The 23,219-nt window shown below is 54.8% G+C and overlaps 2 protein-coding genes across 2 annotated transcripts in view; one reads left to right on the forward strand and one right to left on the reverse strand.

Moving 5' to 3' along the window:
* Positions 1–17,254, forward strand: part of ZBTB46 (zinc finger and BTB domain containing 46) — a 42,403-nt gene extending 25,149 nt beyond the window's left edge. Inside the window, exons 3-4 of the mRNA XM_007954659.1 lie at positions 12,180–12,355; positions 16,883–17,254. Coding sequence (XP_007952850.1) covers positions 12,180–12,355; positions 16,883–17,254 — 548 coding nt within the window. The remainder of the gene's footprint in view (positions 1–12,179; positions 12,356–16,882) is intronic.
* A 3,635-nt stretch (positions 17,255–20,889) lies between these two features.
* Positions 20,890–22,412, reverse strand: SLC2A4RG (SLC2A4 regulator). Its single transcript, XM_007954694.1, has 6 exons — positions 22,316–22,412; positions 21,832–22,013; positions 21,660–21,760; positions 21,293–21,521; positions 21,111–21,205; positions 20,890–21,001 (listed from the first exon to the last, which is right to left on the reverse strand). Exons 1-6 carry the CDS (start codon positions 22,389–22,391, stop codon positions 20,890–20,892), a joined length of 795 nt encoding a protein of 264 aa, XP_007952885.1. The 5' UTR covers positions 22,392–22,412.
* Positions 22,413–23,219: the final 807 nt, after the last annotated feature.

Consider the following 23,219-nt stretch of genomic DNA (forward strand, 5'->3'; position numbering starts at 1 on the left):
CTGCAAAACACCACATAACATGGATGAACTTGGAGGACATTATGCTGAGTGAAATAAGTCAATCACAGAAAGACAAATATAGTATTAGTTCATTATTGTAAAAAGTCAAGGAAAGGTTTATATATGGAAGGAAATTTTCTTTGTTGGTTAGCAGGGGTGGGAGGGAAGGGGAGGGAACACTGTTAGATAGGTAGAGACAAGTATTCATTTGGGTGAAGAGAAGGGCAATGTACCAAATGTGAGTGATCAACACAGGGGTACTGAGGAAGAGGAAGGCATAGAGAGCTGCATAGGAGGTACAGACCACAAAGATGAACCCTTTTGCATGTACAATACTGTGTTGTCAGTGAAGGCAAACATAGATATGTGGGTGGATAGATGAGTGGACAGGCTGAACTATTAGATATGTCTATGCAGGGGGTAGTGTGCCCAAGACCATGTATAGGGTTGGCAGACAGTATTTCTACAAGTGTATCTGTATGTTGTGTAAGAATTCCCAGGTGTCTATTAGAGGTGACAAGGGACAAGGTTGTAGTCACTTGTTGGCCACAGCCAGCTACCCAGAGGGACCGAGTAGTTGGACCCGTGTGTGGGCTCGGGACCATAGTCGCAGGGGACATCAAGGTCAATTGGCATACCATACTACACAAAACATTGTTCCACCTCCTATTTTGGCAAGTAGTGACTGGGATCTTAAAAGCTTGCAAGCAGTCATCTAGATGCAATGATGGGTCTCTCCTCGACCAGAGCAAAGAAGAATGAAGAAAACCAAAGACACATGGAAACAATTAGTCCAACCGATTGGTACACCATGTGGTCCTCAGCCTATATGACTGTTCTGGTTACCTAGTGCCGCTCTGACAAAAAATACCACAAATGGGATGGCCTTAACAAACGGGAGTTTATTCTTACAATTTGGAGGCTTTAATTCCAAGTTCAAAGTGCCAGGCTCTAGGGGCTGGGTGAAAGCCCCTCAACCTTGGGGTCCAGCTCTGCCTCTTGCTCCCAGCCCACTGGAGCTAGAGGCATTTCTTCACTCAAACAGCTGTTGGCTGCTGAGGCTGAGAAGCCCCAAGGTTGACAAGTAAGAAGGCACAGTCCTGATGTTACCAATCCACACAGCAGGCCATTAACTTAAGTCCACTGTAAGTCCCAAGGTCGGCAGAGCATAGCAGGCTGCTGAGGAATGACACGGCTACATGCAGGGTCCAAGCGTGCCAAAGGCTAGAGATCATTCTCAAAACTTCTCCTTATATACAGAAAGCAGACCACATACCCAAAGGCAGCTACTCAGCTGTTCATAGTAGATTCCACCATGGAGTTGATTACCAGTCTCATCATGGGGAATACTACATCCAGCTGCCCAGCCACTCAACCAGGCCCAGCCAAATTGACACACAAACATAACCACTACAACGACTGTGAGACCAGAAGAACTAGATGGTGCCTGGCTACCACTGTCAACCATTCCGAGGGGGATCTGTGTAGGAGATCCTGGATAGAGAGGGAGAACAATGTGGAACAAAACTCAAAATCATTTTAAAAAAAAGGGAGGGGACCAGGTTTGCTGGTCTGATAGAGCCTGATGGAACCCCTAAGACTATGGCCTCTAGCTGCCCTTCAAGTCTGGAATTGAACCCACTCTTGTGGCTTCCAGTCAAATAAAAGACCAGCATATGAGCTGAACATTTACATTAGGTAGATATATCTTTGGAGAGATCAATCATGGGAGAATAGAAGGGCTGTTTCTGCACAGGGAGATAGCTCAGGGGGCAGGAGTGCATGGGAGGGAAGGACACAAGGAAGAGGTAACTATGGGGAGGAAGTGGGAGGGGAGCTATTGCATTGTGGGAAATTACAGTCAATGTCATGAGACAAAGTGTATGTGAGCTGCTGTATGGAAAATTAATTTACTCTGTAAACTTTCACCTAAATCACACACACACACACACACACACACAATCAGCAAGTTTCATGGTTAAAAAACAGAAATTTTCATAAAATTGGAATAGAAGCATCCTTAATCTGAGTCCAGGTGTCCACAAAGGTAACAACAGCACCAGGCTCAATAAAATGATGGCTGCTCGGCCCTGAGCTCGGGAATGAGGTAGGGCTGCCCGCCATCGCCCTGATCAGTGTTGACTGGGGCCTGGGGGTCCTAGGCAGGTCCTGCAGGTGTGTATCAGCACCTGAGAGTGAAGCCTCCCTCACTGTGGCCCCCGGCACCTCCCTTGTCTCATCCTGGTCCCAGCCCTGACTCTAAACCGTGTAGTAAAGCAGTCAAAATGAAGGAAGGAGGAAAGTGTGGGGAGGGATAAGTGAACACCATTATTTGCAAATGAACATGACTATACGCAGATTCCGCAGCACATAACAACAACAACATCGACATACGCGTACAAAGTCCAAAGATCTAGGAACGACTAGAATTAATCAATGGATTTGCCAGAGATAACAGATACAGAGTCCATATACAAAAATAATTGGAATTGCACTCTGGCAGCACAATGCCTAAGGTATCTGACTGCTAAGCAGAAGGGTGGTGGTTCAAACCCACCAGCCATTCCGTGAAAGCAAGACTGGACGATCTCCTTCTGTAGAGATTTACTGCCTCGGAAACCTAACCTCGGAATCGACTCGACGGCAGCAGGTTTCGTTTTGGGGTGCAGTGTTCGAGCCCACCAGTGGCTGCATGGGAGAAGAGGCCTGGACATTGGCTCCCGGAAAGATCACAGCCTAGGAAACCCACACAGTTGTGCTCTGCCCCATGGGGTCACTGTGAGTCAGAACCGACTCGACAGCACACGACAGCAACAGCAAACAAACAGAAATGCCATTTGCAGTAGCTCCAAGCGACAGTAAACCCCTAGGAAAAAATCAGACAGAATCTATGCAACGCCTCTACATAAAAGAGGGAAACTGAAGGGGATCTAGAGAAATGGAAGGATGGCCTGCGTTCATGGGATGGAAGACTCAGTGTGGCTAGGATGTCAGAGCTCCCCAACTTTGTATATGGATTCAACACAATGCCAGTTAAAACCCCAGCAGGGTGTGTGTGTGTGAATGTGTGTGGGTGTGTAACTGAGAATGTGTGTGTGTGAAAAAATGTGTGTGAGAGAATGTGTGTGGAATGTGTGTGTGTGAGAATGTGTGTGGGGTGTATGTGTGTGGGATGTATGAATGTATATGAATGTGAGGGTGTATGTGAGTGTGTGTGTGTGTAAATGTGGGGGTGTATGTGAATATGTGTGGTATGTGCATGAATGTGTGGGGTGTGTATGAATGTGTGGGATATGTGTGTGTGGATGTGTAGAATATGCGAGTGAGTGTGTGGATGTGTACAGGGATCTAAGTGAATGTGTGTGTATTAATGTGTAGGGTATGCATGAATGTGTGTGTGTGAATGTGTGTGGGGTTGAATGTGAATGTGTGGTGTGTGTGAATGTGTGGGGTGTGAGTGTGTGTGTGCATGGAATATATGTGTGAGTGTGTGTGAATGGGTATGGGGATGTAAGTGAATGTGTGTGTGTGATGTGTAGGGTATGTGTGAATTTGTGATGTGTGTATGAATGTGTGTGTGGTTATATGTGAACATGTGTAGTGCATGTGTGAATGTGTGTGTAAATGTGTGCTGTGTGAATGTGTGTGGGTGTATATGTGTGGGGTATGTGTGTATGTGGATGTGTATAATGTGTGTGTGTATGTATATGGGAGTGCATATGAGTGTGTGTTGGGTGTGTATGTGTGTGAATATGTAGGGGTGTGTGTGAATTTATGTATGTGAATGTGTGGGGGTGTTACTGTGTAAAATTTATGCGATCCTTCTAAGTGTATGTGAAAATACAAAGGATTGGGGGTAACGGAGGTGGTCTTAAGCAAGTTGAAGGACATATATTAGCAGAAACTGAGACGAATAAAAGCAAAACTAAATCCAACTGCCATCCAGTCAATTTGGACTCACAGCGACCCCGTAGGGCGGAGCAGAGCCGGCCCTAGGGCTTCCAGGGCTAAATCTTCACAGAAGCAGAGCCAAATCTTTCTCCTGTGGATTGGCTGGTGGGTCCAAACCACCAACCTTTCTGTTCACAGCTGAGTGCTTTAACCACTGAGCCACCAGGGCCCCTTCAAGATGTATAGAGCCACAGTAATTGAGACATGGTGGTCCTTGTGCCAGGATGCACCAACAGACTGGAATGGCATAGAAGTCCAGACACAGGCTACTCATGAGAGGCCCCTAATTTCCAACAAAGATCCTGCAGCAACCTGGGGGGGGGGTGGCCCTTTCAAGATATGATGCCCTGTGAATTGGGTAGCAGCATGGAAAAAGAAGAATCTTGATCCCTACCTCACATCAAGCACAAAAAATAAAAAGATTGAGATGGACCATAAAGGTAAAAGAAAAAGACAATGAAATTTCTGAGATAAGCCCTAGAAGAGCTTCAGGGTCTTGGTGGTAGGCAAGCTTGCTGAACAGTTAGCAAAAATCACTAGCAATGTGAACTATTAGGTATGTCTGTGCAGCGGGGAATGTGCCCGAGACTACATATAGGGTCGGCAGGCAGTGTTTCTACAAGTGTATTGGTATGTGCTGTAACAATGTCCAGGTGTATAGCAGAGCTGACAAGGGGCAAGGTTGTGGTGACTTCTTGGCCACAGCCAGTTGCCTGAGGGGTGCAAGTAGTTGGACCTGTGGGCTCCGGACCAGGGTCTTAGGGGACATCAAGCTCAATTGGCATAACATACTACACAAAAACACTGTTCCACATCCTACTTTGGCAAGTAGCAACTGGGATCTTAAAAGCTTGCAAGTGGCCACCAAGATGCAACAATGGGTCTCTCCTCATCCAGAGCAAAGAACAATGAAGAAAACCAAAGACGCATGGAAACAATTGGTCCAAGTGACTGGTACACCATGCAATCCTCAGCCTAATACGACTGAGATCAGAAGAACTAGATGGTGCCTGGCTATGACTGTCAACTACTCACAGGGGGATCCGTGCAGGAGATACTGGATAGAGTGGGAGAAGAATGTGGAACAAAATGCAAAATCACAAAAAAAGATCAGGTTTTCTGGTCATGTAGAACCTGCTGAGACCCCTGAAAGTATGGCCCCTAGTTGCCCTTCAGGTCTGGAATTGAACTCACTCCTGTAGCTTCCAGCCAAATACAGGCATATGGGCTGAATGCACATTTATACCAAGTAGATACACTCCTTGAAGCGATTAGTTGTGGGAGAAGGAAAGGGCAGTGTTTGCTCAGGGAGACAGCTCGGAGTGGGAGTGGATGGGGGAAGGACACAGGGAAGAGGTAACCACAAGGAGGAAGTGGGAGGGGAGCTTTACATGGTGGAGAGTTGCAGTCAATGTCATGAGACAAAATGTGTATGAACTGCTGTATGGAAAATGAATTTGCTCTGTAAACTCACCCAAATCACAATTAAAAAAAAAAAAAAAAAAAAAAGATCGTGAAGAGAGTAAAATGGCCTGTCACAGACTATAGAAAGTGTTTGCAAAGAATATATATGGCAAAACACTTGTATTCGGAGTACCTCGAGGATTTGCTACAAATAAGTAAGAAAAAGCTTCAGAAGTAAGCAAAGGGCTTGAAGAGCACTTTCCAAGCGCCTCCAGGGGGCAGAGCCACTCAGTGTCCTGGACTCCCCCATCTGTCAGTCTGTCCTGTGGAGGCAGAGCCGCTCCGTGTCCTGGACCACCACCACCCGTCTGTCAGTCTGTCCTGTGGTGCTGTGCATGTTGTTGTGAAGCTGGAAGCTATGCCGCTGGGATTTTCCACGGGAATCCCCATGGTGGACAGGCTCCACCAACACAGGCTGGGAAGAGAGGGCTCGGAATCTGCTGTCAGAAGTTAGTGAAAACCACGGAGAGGAGGTATCAGAGAGCTGTTCCAGTGTGGACACTCCAGTCAGTGTTGTGAGACAAAATGTGTACAGACTCTGTGTGGAAAATGAATTTCCTCTGTAAACTTCACCCAAATCACGAAAAAACAAAATAGTGAGAGCCTCATGGATGACAGCAGCGCGCCCCCACCTGGTGCTGGAAGGTGAGTCCCCTGGGTTGGAAGGCACGACTGCACGGCGGCGGCAGACGCACCGTCCGACGCACAGGACCAGACGCGCTGTACGGGGTGGAGGAGGCACGGCGGGTGTGGGCACAGGCGGAGACCTGCGCTTCTCCAGGCTCACAGGTTCCTGAAGGAAGGCGATGCTTGCTGAAGGAGATCGTAGACACGTTTCCTGAGTGCAACATGTTACATGCCCTGCTGCCAACCCCCAGTGGGAAGCTTGCTTGTCTGCCCCCAGGCACTGGGGACCAGGCAGAGGCTGCAGGTCTTAGGTGGAGAGCGGGCTTTCTTGACTGACGTTTGTGTTATCCGTTTGCTTCAATTACTGCCCCACCATGTGGATTTAGCGCTTTATTAATGCTCATGGCAGCAAGGCTATCGGGTGCACATTTTGTAAGATTTGTTGTTGTTAGGTGCTGTTCTGGCCCCTGGTGCCACTCTGACAGGAGTACACCCAAACGGGACGGCCTTAACAAACAGGAATTTATTGTCTTATAGTTTGGAGGCTTTAAGTCTAAGTTCAAAGTGCCAGGCTCTAGGGTCTGGGTGAAAGCCCCTCAGCCTTGGGCTTCAGCTCTGCCTCCTGCTCCTGGCCCACTGAAGCTAGAGGCATTTCTTCACTCAGACAGCTGCTGGCTGCTGAGGCTGACAAGCCCAAGGTTGACAAATAAAATGTCCCAGTCCCGATGTCATCCAACCACATGGCAGGCCATTAACTTAAGTCCATTGTAAGTCCCAAGGCCGACAGAGCATAGCAGGCTGCTGAGCAATGACACAGCTACATGCAGGGACCAAGCGCGCCATAGCCTAGAGACCATTCTCAAAGCTTCTCCTTATATACGGGAAGCAGACCACATACCCAAAGACGGCTACTCAGCCGCTTGTGGTAGATGCCACCATGGAGTTGATTGCCAGTCTCCTCATGGGGATTAACTACCACCAGCTGCCCAGCCACTCAGCCAGGCCCAGCCAGGTTGACAAAAACATAGCCACCACAATTCCACCCCTTGTCAACATGGCGCCTGTACAGACCTTCAATGGGGGGTATCTGTACAGGTCTCCTCCACTGGGTGGCTCCAGTCCCCTAGTTCCTGAATGGTGACCTCACCCCTTGGCCCGGCGGGGCCTGTTCCTCTCCCTCTTGGGCATGGCAGCCCCGCCCCCTCACTCCTGGGCAGCGGCTATGGCTCCATCCCTCTGGCTCACACGAAACGAGCAGCCCCATACTCCAGAACCAAATTGGTGAAGGCCTGGCTCTTTGAAACCTAGGGGGCTGTGAGCCTTCCACCCCCAAAGGCCGTGGTCCTACCCTTTCAGGCTGAGGCAGCTCTGCCTGCTTTCCTTAGTCTCCGCTTCTGCCGATTAATGCCGAAGGCAACACACTCCACTGGAAAACCCTGCTCAAAAAGCACTCGGGTTTCTTGCTCCATGGGCCGGCCAACATGCTACTCCATTTCATGCTCATCTTTTCTACCAGTTAATGCCTGAAGGCAACCCACTCCGCCAGGAAGCCACCTAACCAAAGGCATCAAGCTTTCTCCTCCGTGGGCTGGTAAGGCTGTCGCTGTCTCACGCCGGTCTCTTGCTCTGCTCCTGCCGTCTCTCATGCCATATGCTGGGGTCTCTCTGCCAGGATCTCGGGTCAAGGACACACTCCACTCCTGTTTCCACATTTTAGGTATCAGAACAGCACCCCACTCTCTCGGTACCAAATGCTGTTCTGGTTACCTAGTGCTGCTCTGACAGGAATAGGTGCCATCGAGTCCACCCCAACTCATAGCGACTCTGTGTCCAACAGAACAAAGCACAGCTGGTCCTACGCCAGCCTCACAGTCTTTGCTGTGCCTGAGCTCGTTGTTGCAGCCACTGTGTCCGTCCACTGCAGTGGATTGTGGTGGTCTTTGCCCTCTACTTCACGGAGCATGGCTTCCTTCTCCAGGAACTCTTCCTTCCTGAGCACCTCCCAAGTACGTGAGACGAATCCACCGTCCTCACATGCAAGGAGCGCCTGGCTGTGGTTCCGGGATTCGCGTGTTCTTCCGGCAGTCTGCGGTGCATTCCGTACTCACCAGCCCCGTCATTCAAAGGCAGCAGTTCTTCTTTGGTCTTCCTGTTTATCGCCAAGTTTCAAAAGTACATAGACTATGAATCACAAGTTATAGGCGGGGTTAGCTTATTCCCAACAAGAAATTATTTTAGTCATAATAACCAAGGAAGTTTTCCTTCCATGATGACAGTAAAGTCAGTGAGCTATAGCGGGCTAGGTGGTGACCTGCAGAGATGGGTTCGTGTTCCTAGGACCCTTGAGTGTGGCCTTATTCAGAAACATGGTCTTTGCAGATATGATCAAATTAATGATTTTGAGTTAAGATCTCCCTAAATTATCTACTTTCTCCCTGGATTATCTACTCAGGTGGCCCTAAATCCTACACCGAGTGTCCTTCTAAGAGAAGGAAAAGGGAGATTTGAGACAGGATTTGAGTCAGAGGAGACTCCATGTGACGACGGACGGACAGACTGAGTGACAGTACCACAAGCCCAGGAATGCCCTGGGGCTGACAGCAGCTGGGCAGGCAGGGACGGACCCTCCCGAGAGCCTGCCCAGGGAACACAGCCCCGCTGACCCCGACTTCCCTAACGGTGACAAGGAAATGCTTGGTGCTGTGAGGCAGCCAGTCCGTGGCCCTTTGTCACAGCAGCCCCAGGAAAGTCACTCGTCCAGAAAACGCTGTAGCACGTCATGCAGAGGACGTCAGAAGGTGCATGGATTGGACGGACCGGGTGGCGCATGTAGGCCTGGCTCCAATGGGTGGAGGCTGGCCCACGTAGGGCGTGGTTTCGCAGGGGCCGGGGAGCAGGGCACGTTGCTTGCAATGGTTCGCGCTCGTGTGTCCCTACATCCTAGATTTTGTTTTCTAGGGGAAAATGCTGCGTTTCTGTGCAGAGATGAAGGTCCTTGATTTAACTTGGAGGTCTGAAGTGTTAGATCTGGATGTGCAACATGACGTGGAGGTTCAGGGTTCTGACATGCTCGTGGACCCGGAATGGTGGAGGTTCAGGGTTCTGACACACAGGTCTGTGGACGCAGAATGAAGGAGGTTCAAGGTTCTGACGTGCCCATCTGTGGACCAAGTGAGGGAGGTTCAGGCTTCTGATGCGCACATCTGCAGAAGCAGAATGAAACTGTGATCGGGCCTCAGAAAAGTGATTTCACGTCAAGTAACCTAAAAGCTTACACCTTTCTCCCTCCCCAGAAGTGTGGCTTTTGCCCTGCTGGGGTGACAGCAGTGTTGTGGGGAGGTGGTACTGAAAGACGGGTGTCTAGGGCGGTCGTGGATTCTTCAGAAGATTGGGCTGAAGTGGGGGGTGAGGGCTGCTCTTCAGAGCACATGCCACACAGGTGTGACATGGAGCAGGCAGACATCCCCTGTCATGTGTGTGCTCCTACGATCCGTAGCTGTCTGGGTGTGCCCCTGTGCATTCATACCAAGTCCTGTGCCCCTGGATGACCCTGCAATGGCTGCAGGGACACGTGGCAGTTTGGCAAGAGGAGCAGGCACAGTGGGCACCACGTGTCATCAGTAGGACCCGCCGATGGCAGGGGCTGGCCTGTCTGGAGCTGCCCTAGCCAGCATCCTCCTCGTCTCGCCTCCGTCTTCCTCTGTGGTCCATGGGAAGCCTGGTCTCTGCCTGTGGTGGAGGAGCTGCTGGGTAGCAGGTGGCAAACTTGCTGCTGCCAGAGTCTCTCTGTGCTGTCACTGATGGGGACTTCACATGCCCTCGCTGTGAGGGAAGCTCCAGGAACGGGGTGCTCTGGGGGGCCTCTCTAGGGACCGTGCACTCCGGGAGCTGCTCTGGGAGCCCCACATACCAGGGGCTGCTCCAGGGGCCACTCTGGGGGATGCTCTCAGGTCGTGCTGCATGCAGCCTTTGGGCAGGTGGGCAGCTCATTGGCTGAGGGCCGAGCAGATGGGGCAGCCCCTGGAGAGAGTGTGGAAGGAGACGTTTATCCCTCTGATGAACGATGATGCGGTCACCCATTGAAAACAACAGTCACTCCACACCACGGCACTGGAAGTTGGTTACAACACGCGGCGTAAGGATGTCAGTGCACCGGTCTGTGTCTCACCATTCTAACTTTTTAAGTGGAATTCATGCCTGTGTGTAAAGACCTGAAAGACACGCAGACTGGTGGCCACGGTTGTCTCTGTGCCGCGGGATCTGTCTCCCCCACGTGCTTTCACGAGCTCTCCCAGCTCTTGACGCCTTCCCTGTGTGCATTCCTCACAGGCCTGCACCCCAGCCCCGGCACCGATCACACACCTGTACACACGCCAGAAGCCCCTCAGGGTAGGAGGGAGCCTTCACTTTTCATGGAAGGGTTTAAACTAGGCAGGATTGGTGAGCTCTGCTCTCTCCTATTCAGGTCGGCAAGCCCTTGCTGGTGCCAGACAGGAGGTGAGGGGCGCACCAGGAGCTTGTGTCCTGGACTGAGACGGCCCTGCTTTGGAATCTGTGTGGTCACTGAAGTGCCAATGAGACTGTCTTCATCTCTGTGTCCTTTCTGGAGCCTTCCCCGCCCCTTGTCTGGCCTGGCTGACGACGGGCCGCAGAGCATGAAGCACTCTTGTGCAGGTCCCCTGGTGGCTGCACTGGCCTGAGATTCAGTGACTGAAGATGATGAGGTTGTGTCCAGAGCTCTTGGGAGAGTACACACGTGTTGCTGCAGGAACAAGTGCAGGGTGCATCCCCTCCCTGAGTCACTGGGGGTGCAGGCTGGGTTCCCAGGCTTCCTGAGAAGAGCCCGGTCATCCTGGGGCTGCTCTTAGGTATGGCCTGTGCTGTCCAGCATTTGATGCCCTCATCGGGGCTGGCAGCTGCCCACACGGCCTGACCCACAGCCTAGCACTGGGGGCTGGGCAGTCCCATAGGTTCATGAGCCCGGGCTCCTGGGATGGCCTCCCAGAGACCCCAGGGCAGCAAGACAGGAGAAGGCCTGGGTGTCAGATCACCCTGGTGTCCTCATTTCCTCTCCAGCATCCTGAGCCTGGTTATGTAGTGAGAGGAGGTCCTCAGCTATGTCACGAAGTGTGACGTGAGCAGCCACCATGGCTGATGTTTGAGGGCTCGGTGCCTGGGCAGGTCTGAAGGGCCGATGGCCTGGCATCTTGCCAGCATTTGTTGCAGCTGCCTGCCCGGCCAGGACCCTCAGTGGCTCTTGGGCTTGGGGACAGATGCCCTGGTTGTGGGTGTCTGTGCACCCCAGGATGTGGATGGCACAAGGGTTCTCTGGAAAGCCATATCCCAGGTGCCGGTGACACAGCAGCCCCTGCGGGAAGGATGGGAGGCCAGCCAGAGCATCTCACGCCATCTTGGCTACTCCAGAAAACATTGGGGTGGCCAGTTGTGGGAAGTGTCTGGGCCCTGTGCTCTCAGGCCCAAGGGGGTGAGCGTGGCGTGCAGGTGCTGAGCACAGACGGGCTGCTTGGCTGAGCTGCAATCCATGAAATCTCAAATCCCTCTTGACTTGCTACCAAGAGACCACCTGCCTGGACTGTGGGATGAGCTGCCTCATCAGTGGGGCTGAGGCTGCATCTGGGCGTGGGATGTGGTCCCACATGAGGCTGCAGAGAGGCCCCCTTGGAGCCCATAGACCCTTCAGGGACATTGAGAGATGGAGTGATAAGCCATGCCACCTGGCCGAGTACCCCTTCAGAACTTCTGGATGGACCCTCTGACCAATGCCTCCTGGCCAGCACAGGTCCTGTGGGCGTTTAGGCTGCAAGGCTGCTAGCATTTGGCGTCGCCCTGGTGTTCGGAACAGCCGCTCTGTCCACGCTGCTCCTGCTGCAGGGAGGATTGTGGGTAGGAGGGTTGCATGGGAGCTGGGGGACAGGGTGGAGCTGGGCCATGGAAATCGTCTTTATCTGAGCTGCTCGCCCTGCAGGTGGTGTGGCACCCCCATGCAGTCAGCTGTGGAGGACAAAACTTCTGGCTCCAAGGCCACTGGTGAGGAGGTGCCGGCACCTCCAGGGCCGGGCGGGGCACAGCACAGTGCAATGGGCGTGTGGTGACGGCCTGTGTTCTCCATCTTTCAGTGAATGAGTTCACTGTGATCAGGAAGAAGTTCAAGTGTCCGTACTGCAGCTTCTCAGCCATGCACCAGTGCATCCTGAAGCGGCATATGCGCTCACACACGGGTGAGCGTCCATACCCCTGTGACATCTGCGGCAAGAAGTTCACGCGACGTGAGCACATGAAGCGACACACACTGGTGAGCAGGCCAGGCGTGTGTGAGTGTCTGTGTGCGCACCTGTGTGTGAGTGTGTGCATGCAGGGATACATATGTGTGCTGGTGTGTGTGTACATGTATGCATGCAGGGATAGATGTGCATGCATGCACATGTGTGTGAGTGTGTGCTTGCAGGGATGAATCTGTGTGCTAGTGTGTATATGTGTGTGCGTGCAGGGATGTGTGCGCATGTGTGCGCATGTGTGGGTGTGTGCGTGCAGTGATGCATTTGAGTGTGAGTGCATGTATGTGCACATGTGTGTATATGCAGGGGTGCGTGTATGTGCATGCATATGTGTGTGAATGTGCATACATGGATGCATCTGTGTGTGAGTGTGTGTGCATGTGTATGGTACAGCAGAGATGCGTCTGTGTGTACATGTGTGTGCAAGTGTGTGTATGTGCATGTGTGCAGAGATGCATTGTGCACACAAGTGTACATGTGCAGGGATGCATCTGTGCAAGTATGTGTCTCTGTGTGTGCAAACATGTGCACACCAGTACATGCATGCAGAGATGCATGTGTACATGCACGCGTGTGTGCATGCAGGGGTGTATCTGTGTGCAAGTGTGTGTGCACATGTGTGCACTGGTTATGTCTACATGTCTGTGTGTGTTATGTCTGTGAACACATGTGAGTGCACACAGGATATGTCCGTATGCACTTGTGCATGTGTGCAGGCAGGGGTGTGTGTGTACATGCACATGTGCATGTGTACATGTGTGTGCATGTGTATTGGACACACTCATACCCTGGGAGCCCTGGGGAAGGCTGAAGGCAGGTGTGGCCCCCACCGACGCCCCCCGCCTGAATCTGTTCCTGGTTCCCTGACAGCCTCAGGATCTGCCCTCCTCTCGCCCTCCTCATCCCCGTTGTTGACCCTTTGCCCCACCCTTGAGCCTGGCCACACTCCTGCACTCCAGGCCCCAGGCCTGCTCTACAGTGACCCCAGCCCTGTCACTGTCTCTGTCCCTCATGCCAGCCTGCTCTGGCCAGGTGTCTGTCCCCAAACTGAGTCTTGCTTAGCATGACTAGCGGGGTCTTGGGAGTGGATTCCTTTGGCCAGGAGAAGACAGTAGGAAAGGCACTCCTTTGCTGGGCCTCGGTGCAGGAGAGTGGTCGGCCGGAACATCAGGTGGGGCAGTGCCAGGAATATAGTGGCCCTCAGAGGCTGGCTCGAGGTGGCCAGGACTTGGGGTGACCAGGGGCTCGGGGTGGCTGGGGGCTCGGGTGGGGTGAGGATCCGCCTGAAGGCTGTGAGCAGGACCTGTGCTGTGTGTGGGGTAGCAGGCCCTGCGGGGCGCCTGGGCTCACAGCTTAGACAGAGGGTGCTGGGGGTGGCAGTGGGTACAGAGTAGTAGGGTCTCTTGTTGACGGAGGAGCTGGATGTGTGTGGACCGGGGCGGGGGTGTATCCCTGTAGCTTGCTTGAAGGAGCAGAGCCCTCAGGAGCTAAGAAAGGAGGCATAGGTCCCCAGGACCCTAAGGGTGGGACAAGAAGGAAGGTCCCTGGGGGGCAGGGTGCCCAAGTTCCTGGGGGCAGGGCTAGGGAGGCAAGACCCTCACTGCTAATGTGGCAACCCCATGGGACAGAGCAGAACTGTCCCATAGGGTTCCTTGGCCGGAATCCAATTGCCTGGTCTTTTCCTCGAGAAATTGCTGGGTGGGTTTGAACCACTGACCTTCCGGTTAGCAGCTGAGCCCTTAGCCATTGCAGCACGAGGTCTCCTTTATAGACTTGGAGGGATGATGCCATCCTGCCTATACCGCTCCTGTCCCAAAAGAGCTAGGTCTGGTGTCCCTACACGAGGGAGTTTGAGGAGCAGCTGCTTAGACCAGAAGAAGTGACTCAGTCACTTTTTAAAACTAAGGACGAATCTTTATTAAATTCCTAAAACATTTAAATAATTTTCAGTGAGATGCACATTGAACATGTTTTTATTGTAAAACATACATGATATAAAACTTGCCATTTCAGCCGTTTCCACATGTACGACCCAGTTGTGACATTAAGGACACTCGGCACGCCGCACAGCTGTCCCCATGCTGTCTCCAGCCCGAAGCTTGGTGCCCAGCAGTGCTCCCCTCTCCCTGCCCCCCTGCTGCCCGCAGTAAATGTCTCTCCGCGTGCCGGCCTGCTCTAGGTGTTCCACATGATGGGATCACACAGTATGTGGCTCTGTATGTGGACTTCATTCTTTGTGGCTCACCACCTGCAAAGATCGTGTACTGGGTGCTGTCACCTGCCAGTGGCACAAGGCGATCCCTCTCTGGTCTTGGTCTGTGTCTGATCCCAGGGTACTGGCCTGGAGCTCGCTCACCTTGCACAGGCCTCTGAGCTGGGCTCATCCCTGAAAGCTGCGTTCAGAATTCATGAGGCATTTCCTGGGGAGGGGCCTGTGCTTTCCCTGCTAGTGTCTCCTCTCACAGGCCCCCTGAGTTACCTTCTCCTTGGCTGGCTGCTCTCCAAGAACAAGGATGGAGGCTGAGGGAGGAGGGACTGCTGCAGTGGTAGTGGCCGCAGCCCACGCTCCTAAGACCATCAAGGGCTGATTCGATGGTTGCCATGACACCAGCATCCTTTCTGCTTGCTCCTCCCGGAGCGTTTGTCCATTCGGACTCGTGCCCAGCCATCTGGTCCAAGCCACAAGATACCCAGCATGCCTGAGACGTCTTCCTGGTGCCTGAGTATTCAGGCACAGCCCCCACTTCCCCGCTCCCTCCATAGCCACTTCCTCACTCTGGAACCCTGGCCAAGGGTGGCTCCAGTGCTCAGCGGCCCCCAGCAGCCTGACTGTGCCAGCTGGTCATCGAGGTCATTCTGTTAGGGGTACAGTCCTGGCTATGATTGGCCTGGAATTCTTTTCTTCTGTTGAGTGAAGACAGTGGTGTCACTAGGGTTGGTGGCACTTGTACAGAAATTCATGGTGTCACCCCCCCATGGACCTCCTCCCATTCCAGACTATAGAGAATCCTTATTGTTGTTGTTGTTATGTGCTGTCGAGTCGGACCCAACTCATAGCGACCCCTCCTTGGGTTTCTGAGGCAGTATCACTACAGAAGTAGATTGCCCAACTTTCCTTCCAAGGAGTGGCTGGTGGGTTTGAACCGCCAGCCGTCTGGTTAGCAGGCAAGTGCCTTAGTCACTCCACCACCAGAGCTCCTACAGAGACTCGTTAGTCATATCTGTTGTGATTTTAATCATAGAATAATATGTAATCAATATAGTTATAAATTGTTAAAATGTACTACTTCTTAGATTATATGAATACTATCAACAAAATTGTTTTGTAAAATCTTCCTACATGAATTACAACATTCAGATACAACATTATTTGTAACTGAGCAAAGCCTTTTTTAATTTTTCTCCTTCTTTTCCTTTAATTATTACTTATTTCTCAATAACAGTTCTTGACATAGGTTCACAAACACCACTTACCACAATGCTATAGCTAAAACACCAGGAACTTTGACAGAATCAGTGAGTATGAAAACGCTAGCAGTAATGAGAGCAACGTGTGTGCTTGCAGCATGTGTGGACAAAGCCATGTGATTGGCACATCGCTGTAACTGGGTGACAATGACAGCTCTGACCAGAGGGTGTGGGAAGATCCAGAAGTGGATTAGAGTAGCATTTTAGGCTTGTATTTACATGGGTACATGTAAGTTGCACTTACGGGACTCTGGTGGCGCAGTGTATAAGGCATTTGGCTGCGAACCAGAAGGTCAGTGGTTCAAACCTACCAGCCACTCCGTGGAAGGAAGATGGGGCAGTCTATTTCTCTAAAGATTTATAGCCTTGAATACCCAATGGGGGTCGCTATGAGTTGGAATCAACTTGATGGCAGTGAGCCTGATTTTTTTTTTTTAAGGCTGGGCTTAAGAGAAAAGTTTTTGTTATAACTAACTACAGGGTTATTTTTGTTAAAAAAAGAATGAGTTTCTGCTGAAACGCTGCACAAACGCTATAGACAGCCGTTTTGGTGTCACCCGCTGACAGTCACCCCGTGCAGTCCGCTCCCCCTTGTGACACCACTGACGGAGGGGAGAGCCCTGTGTGCTGATATCCACCAGTATCCCCACAGAGGCAGGGTGTGAGTCTCCAGAACCCCATCTGGCTTCCAAGGAAGCGCTGGGGCAGTCCCTGGACAGGCTGCTGCCTAGGCCCCACAGACGACTTACCAGCTTGAAGGTTGCGCCTCCATTCCTGCCCCTGACCCCTGACCCGTCCTCTCTTGGGCTTGCTTTGAACTCGACTGACCACTGGGAAGTTAACAGCCAAATTACTGTCTTCAGGGTTCAGACTTCTGTGACTTTGCAATGTTCCTGTTTCCAAGGAGGGAGGGCGGAACGTTCAGGGTCTGGGGGTTGCCGGAGGGGAGCTGAGACCTTTCCTGGTCCTCCTCCCACCCCCCACATGGGCCTCCATCCTCCCCGGGGCTTCTCCCCCAAGAAGGACTTTCCATTCCCCCCATCCACTGGGCTGACCACCCCTCCCCATCTCCGCAGGTGCACAGCAAAGACAAGAAGTACGTGTGCAAAGTGTGCAACCGTGTCTTCATGTCGGCAGCCAGTGTGGGCATCAAGCACGGCTCGCGGCGCCACGGCGTGTGTGCCGACTGTGTGGGTCGCGGCGTGGCTGGGCCCCTGGACCACGGCGGTGGTGGCGAGGGCTCCCCGGAACCACTGTTCCCCGGGGACGGGCCCTATCTGGAGGACCTTGACGACCCCCGTGGGGAGGGTGAGGAAGAGCTGGATGAGGACGGGGGCCTGGCCCCAGAGGACGTGCTGCTTGGGGATGACAAGGATGAGGAAGACTCCCCGCCGGGGCCCCGCAGCCCTGCTGGGGAGCCCGAGGAGGACTTGCCCTGGGTGTCCTAGGCCGGGGACAGGGGCATGGCGGCCACCTTGTCATGTGCCCGCGGCCTGGCCTGGAGCAGTGCCATGGGGCGGCCCCTCTCCCAGCCCTCCTTCAGCCCACCTGCCTGCCTGCCCCAGACACATAGATGGAGCCGGCCACTCAGAAGATGGGCCCAGGGGTCCGCTGCTCTGTGGGGGTAGGGGTGCCCAGGACACTTCAAGAAAAAGGGAAAGTGAACTCCCTCCAGGGCCTCGCACCCTCCCCATCCGTCTGTCTGTCCACCTGCCCATGCCCATCCGTGGGGACAGACGAGAGTTCCCAGCAGCTGCGTGGCATGGGAGCCAGCCAGTGGGGGCCTTTCTGCTTTAGTGTCAGGTTTTCCGAATAGTCAGGAAGCCTGGGCCCGATCACTGGAGGCCTGTGGCCGGGGCTGACCTGAGGCTGCGGCCCAGGTAGGTTCTGAGGGAGTTTGCACAGCTGGGAGTAGAGCGTCCAGCCGGCCGCCTCCTCTTCCTCCCAGCACCTGGTGCTCACAGGGCAGGTCCTGATGGAGGGGAAGGCCAGCCTCCCCCTCTGGGCTCTGGTGCTCAGTAGAAACGCTGCAGAAACCTTGGGCTGGGCTCCTCGGTGCTATCGTCCCCCAAGAGGCCGTGGCTGGGGACCCTGGCCTCTGCCACCCTCTGCTGCGTGCACTTCCGTGGGGGGCCCAGCAGTTCGGGCCACCTGCCCGGCTGCACCCATGACTGTCAGTGGTGGCTGCTCCTGCTGACAGCCGTGGGTGGGACGGGCCGCTTCTGCCTTGTTGCTGCTGCACTGCCTCCGCCTGCTGCTCACCCCTCCCACGTGGGTCACCAGATGGTGAAGTCACTGTAATGAGGTCATTTCCCTGGCACCGTTCCCCTCCTTGACGCACAGCTTGCTGTCAGGGCCTCTTGCTGTATTTCTTGTATTTTTCCGAGTTCACGGCTTCACCCCCACAGTGGTCTTTTCCTTCTTCTTTCTTGGTTTTCTGAGTGAAAAGCAAAGGCCTCGCCCTGTGCACCCCACACTGGTGGCCCCCCGGCCTGAGCACCCAGGGGTGGGCTGCTGGACAGACTCCCCACACAGGACAGCCTCTAGGACGTTTTAGCCCTCCCCCACGCCCTTTCTGACACGTCAGTTATGATGATGCTCACCCCTCCCCACCTGGCCCCGAACAAAGCCCCTGCTGCCAGCAGCTGGGGCTTCAGGCAGCCGGGCTCACAGTGCACCCTTGGGGCCACCTGAGCCGAGGCTCCCTGGGGTGCTGGGCAGAGCGACACTGCTTCTTTCTGCAGGCTTTACAGACCACACAGATTACAGCTCTTCTCTGGAAAAAGAAACCTCGCTCCAGCCAGGAGTTACCCCCGCAAACTCGAGCCCCAGCCTCCTGGCCGCCCACTAGGGAGAATCCATGACTTTTTTTGGCTATAATCCGCGACTGTTTCCGCGACTGTTGCGGTCAAGTCAGAGAGGGTGCTCTTGGCAGAGCCTGGATGGCCTACATACACATCTCTCAGCGGGGTCCCCAGCGGAAAGGGACCAGGCTTTCACTAACCACAGTTGATGCCTGTCCTCTTGGGCTGCCCCCAGGGCATTTGGGGGAATGAGTCCCCACTCTCCGGTGGTGCTCCCGGCCACTTTGCGGGGCTCTCAGAACTCCGTACCTTGCCCCCACGCCTTTTTTAACCTCTTTTCTAGCAGACTGACTTTCTTAAAAAATGTATTTGACAACTAGACCTTTGTACCAACAAGTGTCTCCTGGCCACGTGCCAGTCCCCATCTCAGCCCCTGGCCCTGGCCAGCCCACCTCCCGCCAAGGGCACCTCACCCTCACTCTCAGGAGGTCTTGCTCTGACCGCTGCTCTCTGCGCCACCCTCCCTGCCTTTTTGGGGTCCGCTGTTGGTGCCACAGGGCGTCTTCTTAAAACCAATACTGTACCAGAATATTGAGAGTCCTAGACCCCCACCTACCAATTCCCCCAAAAGTGCTCTCTCCAGTTGCAGGCCCCCGATTCTTACACGCCATTCTGATAGGAAGAGCGTTGGATTCCCAAGACCAAGACGGACAGGTCTCAGGAGGCATGAGGGGAAAAAGACAAGAAATGAAGGGTTTTTTTATGTGATTTTTTTTTAAATCAATGTTTAAACTAATAAATATTTTTTTATGAAGAGGAAAATGTGTAGATTACATTTCACATTTTGTAGTTTTCAGTTTGTGTCTGTTTGTATTCTGGTGTTTGCAACACCAAAGTGGGAAATACAGTCCACTGGGGGGGTGTGAGCTCTGGGGGGCCTCTGACTTTTGTACTAAGCTCTGGATCCTAACCAGGTTGTATACTTGGACTCTGAGTTTTGGGAGTCAGAACACTGCCATGATTCATTAGGGACCTCGGCTCAAAAGATAAAACACAAGTTTGCACAGCTTCCTTTTTAAAAAAGAAAACTCAAGAAAATGCAAACACTGGGTGTTTTGCAGTCTTCCGAGACTCTTGTTTAGGTCACTCTGTGACATGTGCGACTCTCAAGAAAGCCATGCTCTGTGGTGTTTTACTCTGAGGCCCTGAGGTGTGTTCTGTGCCTTTTGCTTAGAGCGACTTGTGACAGGTGCCACTTTGTTCTTCCTATTTATTTTTTCAACATGCTTTCAACCTGTCAACAAAAAACAGACAAAAAAAAAAAAAGGCAGTGTTTGAAGACTGTTGATTCTTTTCTGGGAATAATCTATATTGTATCAACTTTATATTCACGATTATGAACCTGTGTTTGTATTGGAGACGTGTTTAGTATTTCTGGAGAGATCCTTCGTACCCAGTCGGGAACATGACTGTTGCCCTGCTTCTCTGTAACCACAGGACAGGTGAGCGTTTCCCTCCTGGTAGTGGGTCTCGAGGTTTCCCTGCCTGTGGGTCTCCTTTCTGTGACGGGATTAGCTTAGACCTTCTTGCAAAAGCGACTGGTTTCAATAAATGGGGAGACTGCTGCTCAATGCCTGTGTGTGTGTCACAGCCTGACAGGACCCCGAGTGAAGGGGCCCAGGGAAGCCCAGCAAGGGCCGAGGGAGCCCCCCAGGCCCCGGCAGCTCGTGCCAGCTCGTGCCAGCTCCTGAGGTGCCAGCCACCCTCACCCGCCGCAGGGTCCCACTTCACTTCCCACCAGGAGGCAAACGCGGCTTCTGGAAAAAACCCCGATCTTTAATTTTTCTCCTCGCCTGGTGCAGCCCAGACGGGGACACCTGAGCTTGAGGGTGCAGTACCAACGCCACCTGGGGCTCTCGGACCCTCACGGTAAGTGCAGTGGTCCCCAGGCACCCCTCAAAGTGCATAAAGGCTGGCCTGGGACAGCCTGGGGCCCCATCGACATCCTGGCAGGTCCAGGGCCCACAGGCAGGGCAGTGTCTACAGGGACCCTGCAGCAAGGGGGTGGCGTGTGGTTTGACTTTAGTGCAAAAAGCTGGTTTCCTCAGAGGCACTTTTGAGTGGTCAGGACCCCTCCATTCTGGGGGCCCAGGGTCACAACTCCCCCAGGTAGGAAAGAGACCTGCCCCTGGGGGTTGGGCCTGTCCTCTTCCAGGCTGTGCAGCCCTGGGGTGGGGGCAGGAGCTTATGCTCCCCCTTCAGGAGGGGGCAGGCGCAGCTCAGTCCAGGAACCGCTGGCAGGCTTTCTTCCAGCGGCACGCCACGCACCACAGCTCCCGCCGGTCCATGCCATACACCTTCCTGCACTTCTTGGCATCACCGCGGGGCTTCCTGGGTAGCACCGTGGAGGGGTTGGGATGTTGTAGGGCTCTCCCCACCCACCCCCTGCCTTGACCCTACACACGCGCGCGCGCGCGCGCGCGCGCACACACACACGTACCTGGGGTTGGCAGTGAATTTGGTGGGCAGGGCTGGCGAGAAACAGGCCCTGACAGTGGGGGCCTGTGGCTCCAGGTGGATGGGTGCCAGGCAACCCTGGGGGGAGACACAACCGTGGCCTCGCTCCCCTGCAGAACGAGCACCCCGAGATCTAACCCCAGCCTCCCACCCGGTCCTCAGCACCTGGTAGGCGTGGTCACTGTGGATTCGGCACACGGAGCTCAGCATCCGGGGCGGCGGCAGGGCTGAGGGCTCTGGCACCTCCAGGGGGGGAAAGGCAGGAGGCATGGAGGCCGTGAGGGACACTGGGGCGAGGCTGGATAACCCGTCAGTCAACATGTCCACGCCAATGTCTAGCTCTGTGTAGTAGAAGTCCTCCTCCCCGTCACTGTGCTCAGGTTCTGCCTGGCGCCTGCGGACGTACAGGTGAGGCAGCGGCACCCCTTCCGGCCCCTGCCCGCCCCCAGGTGCACCACTGGATGTCGCTGCGCCCTGGAGGCCCCGCCCCCTCCCCGGGCCCCGCCCCTCCCCGGGCCCCGCCCCTCCGCACCCCAGGTGCACCACGCGGATGTGTCTCTGCATCCCGGAGGCTGAGCTCAGCACCTTCCCGCAGCTCTTCCACAGACACTGGAACATGACCTGGGTCGAGTTCTGGGGGCACAGGGTCCGGTGGTCAGGCCTGGCGCCGGTGTCCCCACCCTGGGCTCCGCCCCCAAGCTCACCTTCCTCTTCCTCTGGGCGGGCTCCCCGAACAGGAAGTGGGCTGCCTCGAGGGGCAGCGGGGGCGACGGAGTGGACGGGGAGGACGGGTCGCTGGCCAGGTCCCAGTCTCCGCTGTTGTTGCTACTGCTGTAGCTGCCCGCTGGCCGGCCCAGCGCCTCTTTCCAAGGCTCCAAGCCAGGCTCTGCAGGGAGAGCCGGCTCAGGGCTCCTGCGGGCTCTCCGCCAGCCCCCTAACCCCTGGAGCCTCCATCCTCTGTCCACTTGATCTTGGTGGGCAAGACCACAGGGACGGGGAAGCAGGGTGGTGGAGAGGAACCAGCCAGGGGGAGGTGGGCTTGGCGCTCCTGAGGCTCTGGGGTCCGTTTTAGAAGAGCTGTGTTCGAAAGGTGGTCCCACATGGCAAAGTTCTGCTGCCCAGTCCTGGGGGAACACAGGTCCCGAGGCCTGCCCCACCTGCACCCTCAGCACCACCTGTCACACTCACCTGAACTAAAGGCCGCAGCTGGGGTCCCCAGCAGGAGGGGGCTGGTGGACAGGCTTGTGAGGGCCGCTGCAGCCATGACCTCATCCAGCCTCGCTCTTCCTGGAGGAGGTCTGCAGGAGAGGGCGCAGCCCGGTCGGGGGCTCAGCAGGTGCTCCAGGCCCCTCCCCTGGACGGCGCGCGCGCGCACACGTGTAGGCCCCAGCACGTGTGTCCACCCAGGCTCCCTCACTCCGGCAGCTGGGCTCGAAGCCCAGCTCCTCCCCTGCTCCAGTTTCAGAGCCACCAGCCACCTCCAATAGCCAAGAGCAGGGCAGGGCTGGGGTCTCCTGAAGCGGCGGTTTTCTGCAGGCTCTGCCCAGGTGGCTCCTCAGGCCTGGGTGCGGGGCAGGGGTCTGAGGCCAAGAGTCAGGCGACGTCAGACTGGGCCCAGCCCCCCACCACACATTAACCAGGGTTGAGCAACTGCCGCGGCGGGCACAGCGCCAGGCTGGGAGGGCGGGGCGGCTAACAGTCACAGCGGCCAGGGGGAGGACGAGCTCCAAGCCCCGGCGGGACTCAGGCCCCAGAGGACCCGAGCACTGCTAGCCGCAGCCAGCCCGCGGGGCCTAGGTACAGGAGGGTGCAGGGCGAGGCTGCTGGCAGCTGGCACAGGGCTCCGCGCAGTGCCTCTTGCAGACTGACACCCAGTGCACACAGCAGCTCTGCGCTCCGGTCTGCGGGAGCAGGGGCACATGACCCTGTCGGCGAGCCTTCCCGCCACCTCCCCCGGCGCTGCACGGGCGGAGGGCCCCGACCTGCGCTCCCCGAGGCCCTCTGCGCACGGCCCGGGACGCACCGGCCCACGCCCCACCCACCGCCCTTGCACGCCCCGGCGCACGTGTGCGCACGCCCCCGGCACCAGCGC

This window comes from Orycteropus afer, unplaced genomic scaffold (assembly GCF_000298275.1).
Source record: "Orycteropus afer afer isolate SDZICR_OR568_19922 unplaced genomic scaffold, OryAfe1.0 scaffold00469, whole genome shotgun sequence".
Lineage (NCBI taxonomy): Eukaryota > Metazoa > Chordata > Mammalia > Tubulidentata > Orycteropodidae > Orycteropus > Orycteropus afer.

Bases quoted from the DNA above. Each gene is read 5' to 3' on its own strand.
- SLC2A4RG (XM_007954694.1), bottom strand. From the start codon at position 22,391: ATGGCTGCAGCGGCCCTCACAAGCCTGTCCACCAGCCCCCTCCTGCTG. The intron at 21,522-21,659 runs GTGCGGAGGGGC...GTACGTCCGCAG, and splicing joins ATCCGCGTGGTGCACCTGGG to GCGCCAGGCAGAACCTGAGC. The intron at 21,002-21,110 runs GTACGTGTGTGT...GGTGCTACCCAG, and splicing joins AAATTCACTGCCAACCCCAG to GAAGCCCCGCGGTGATGCCA.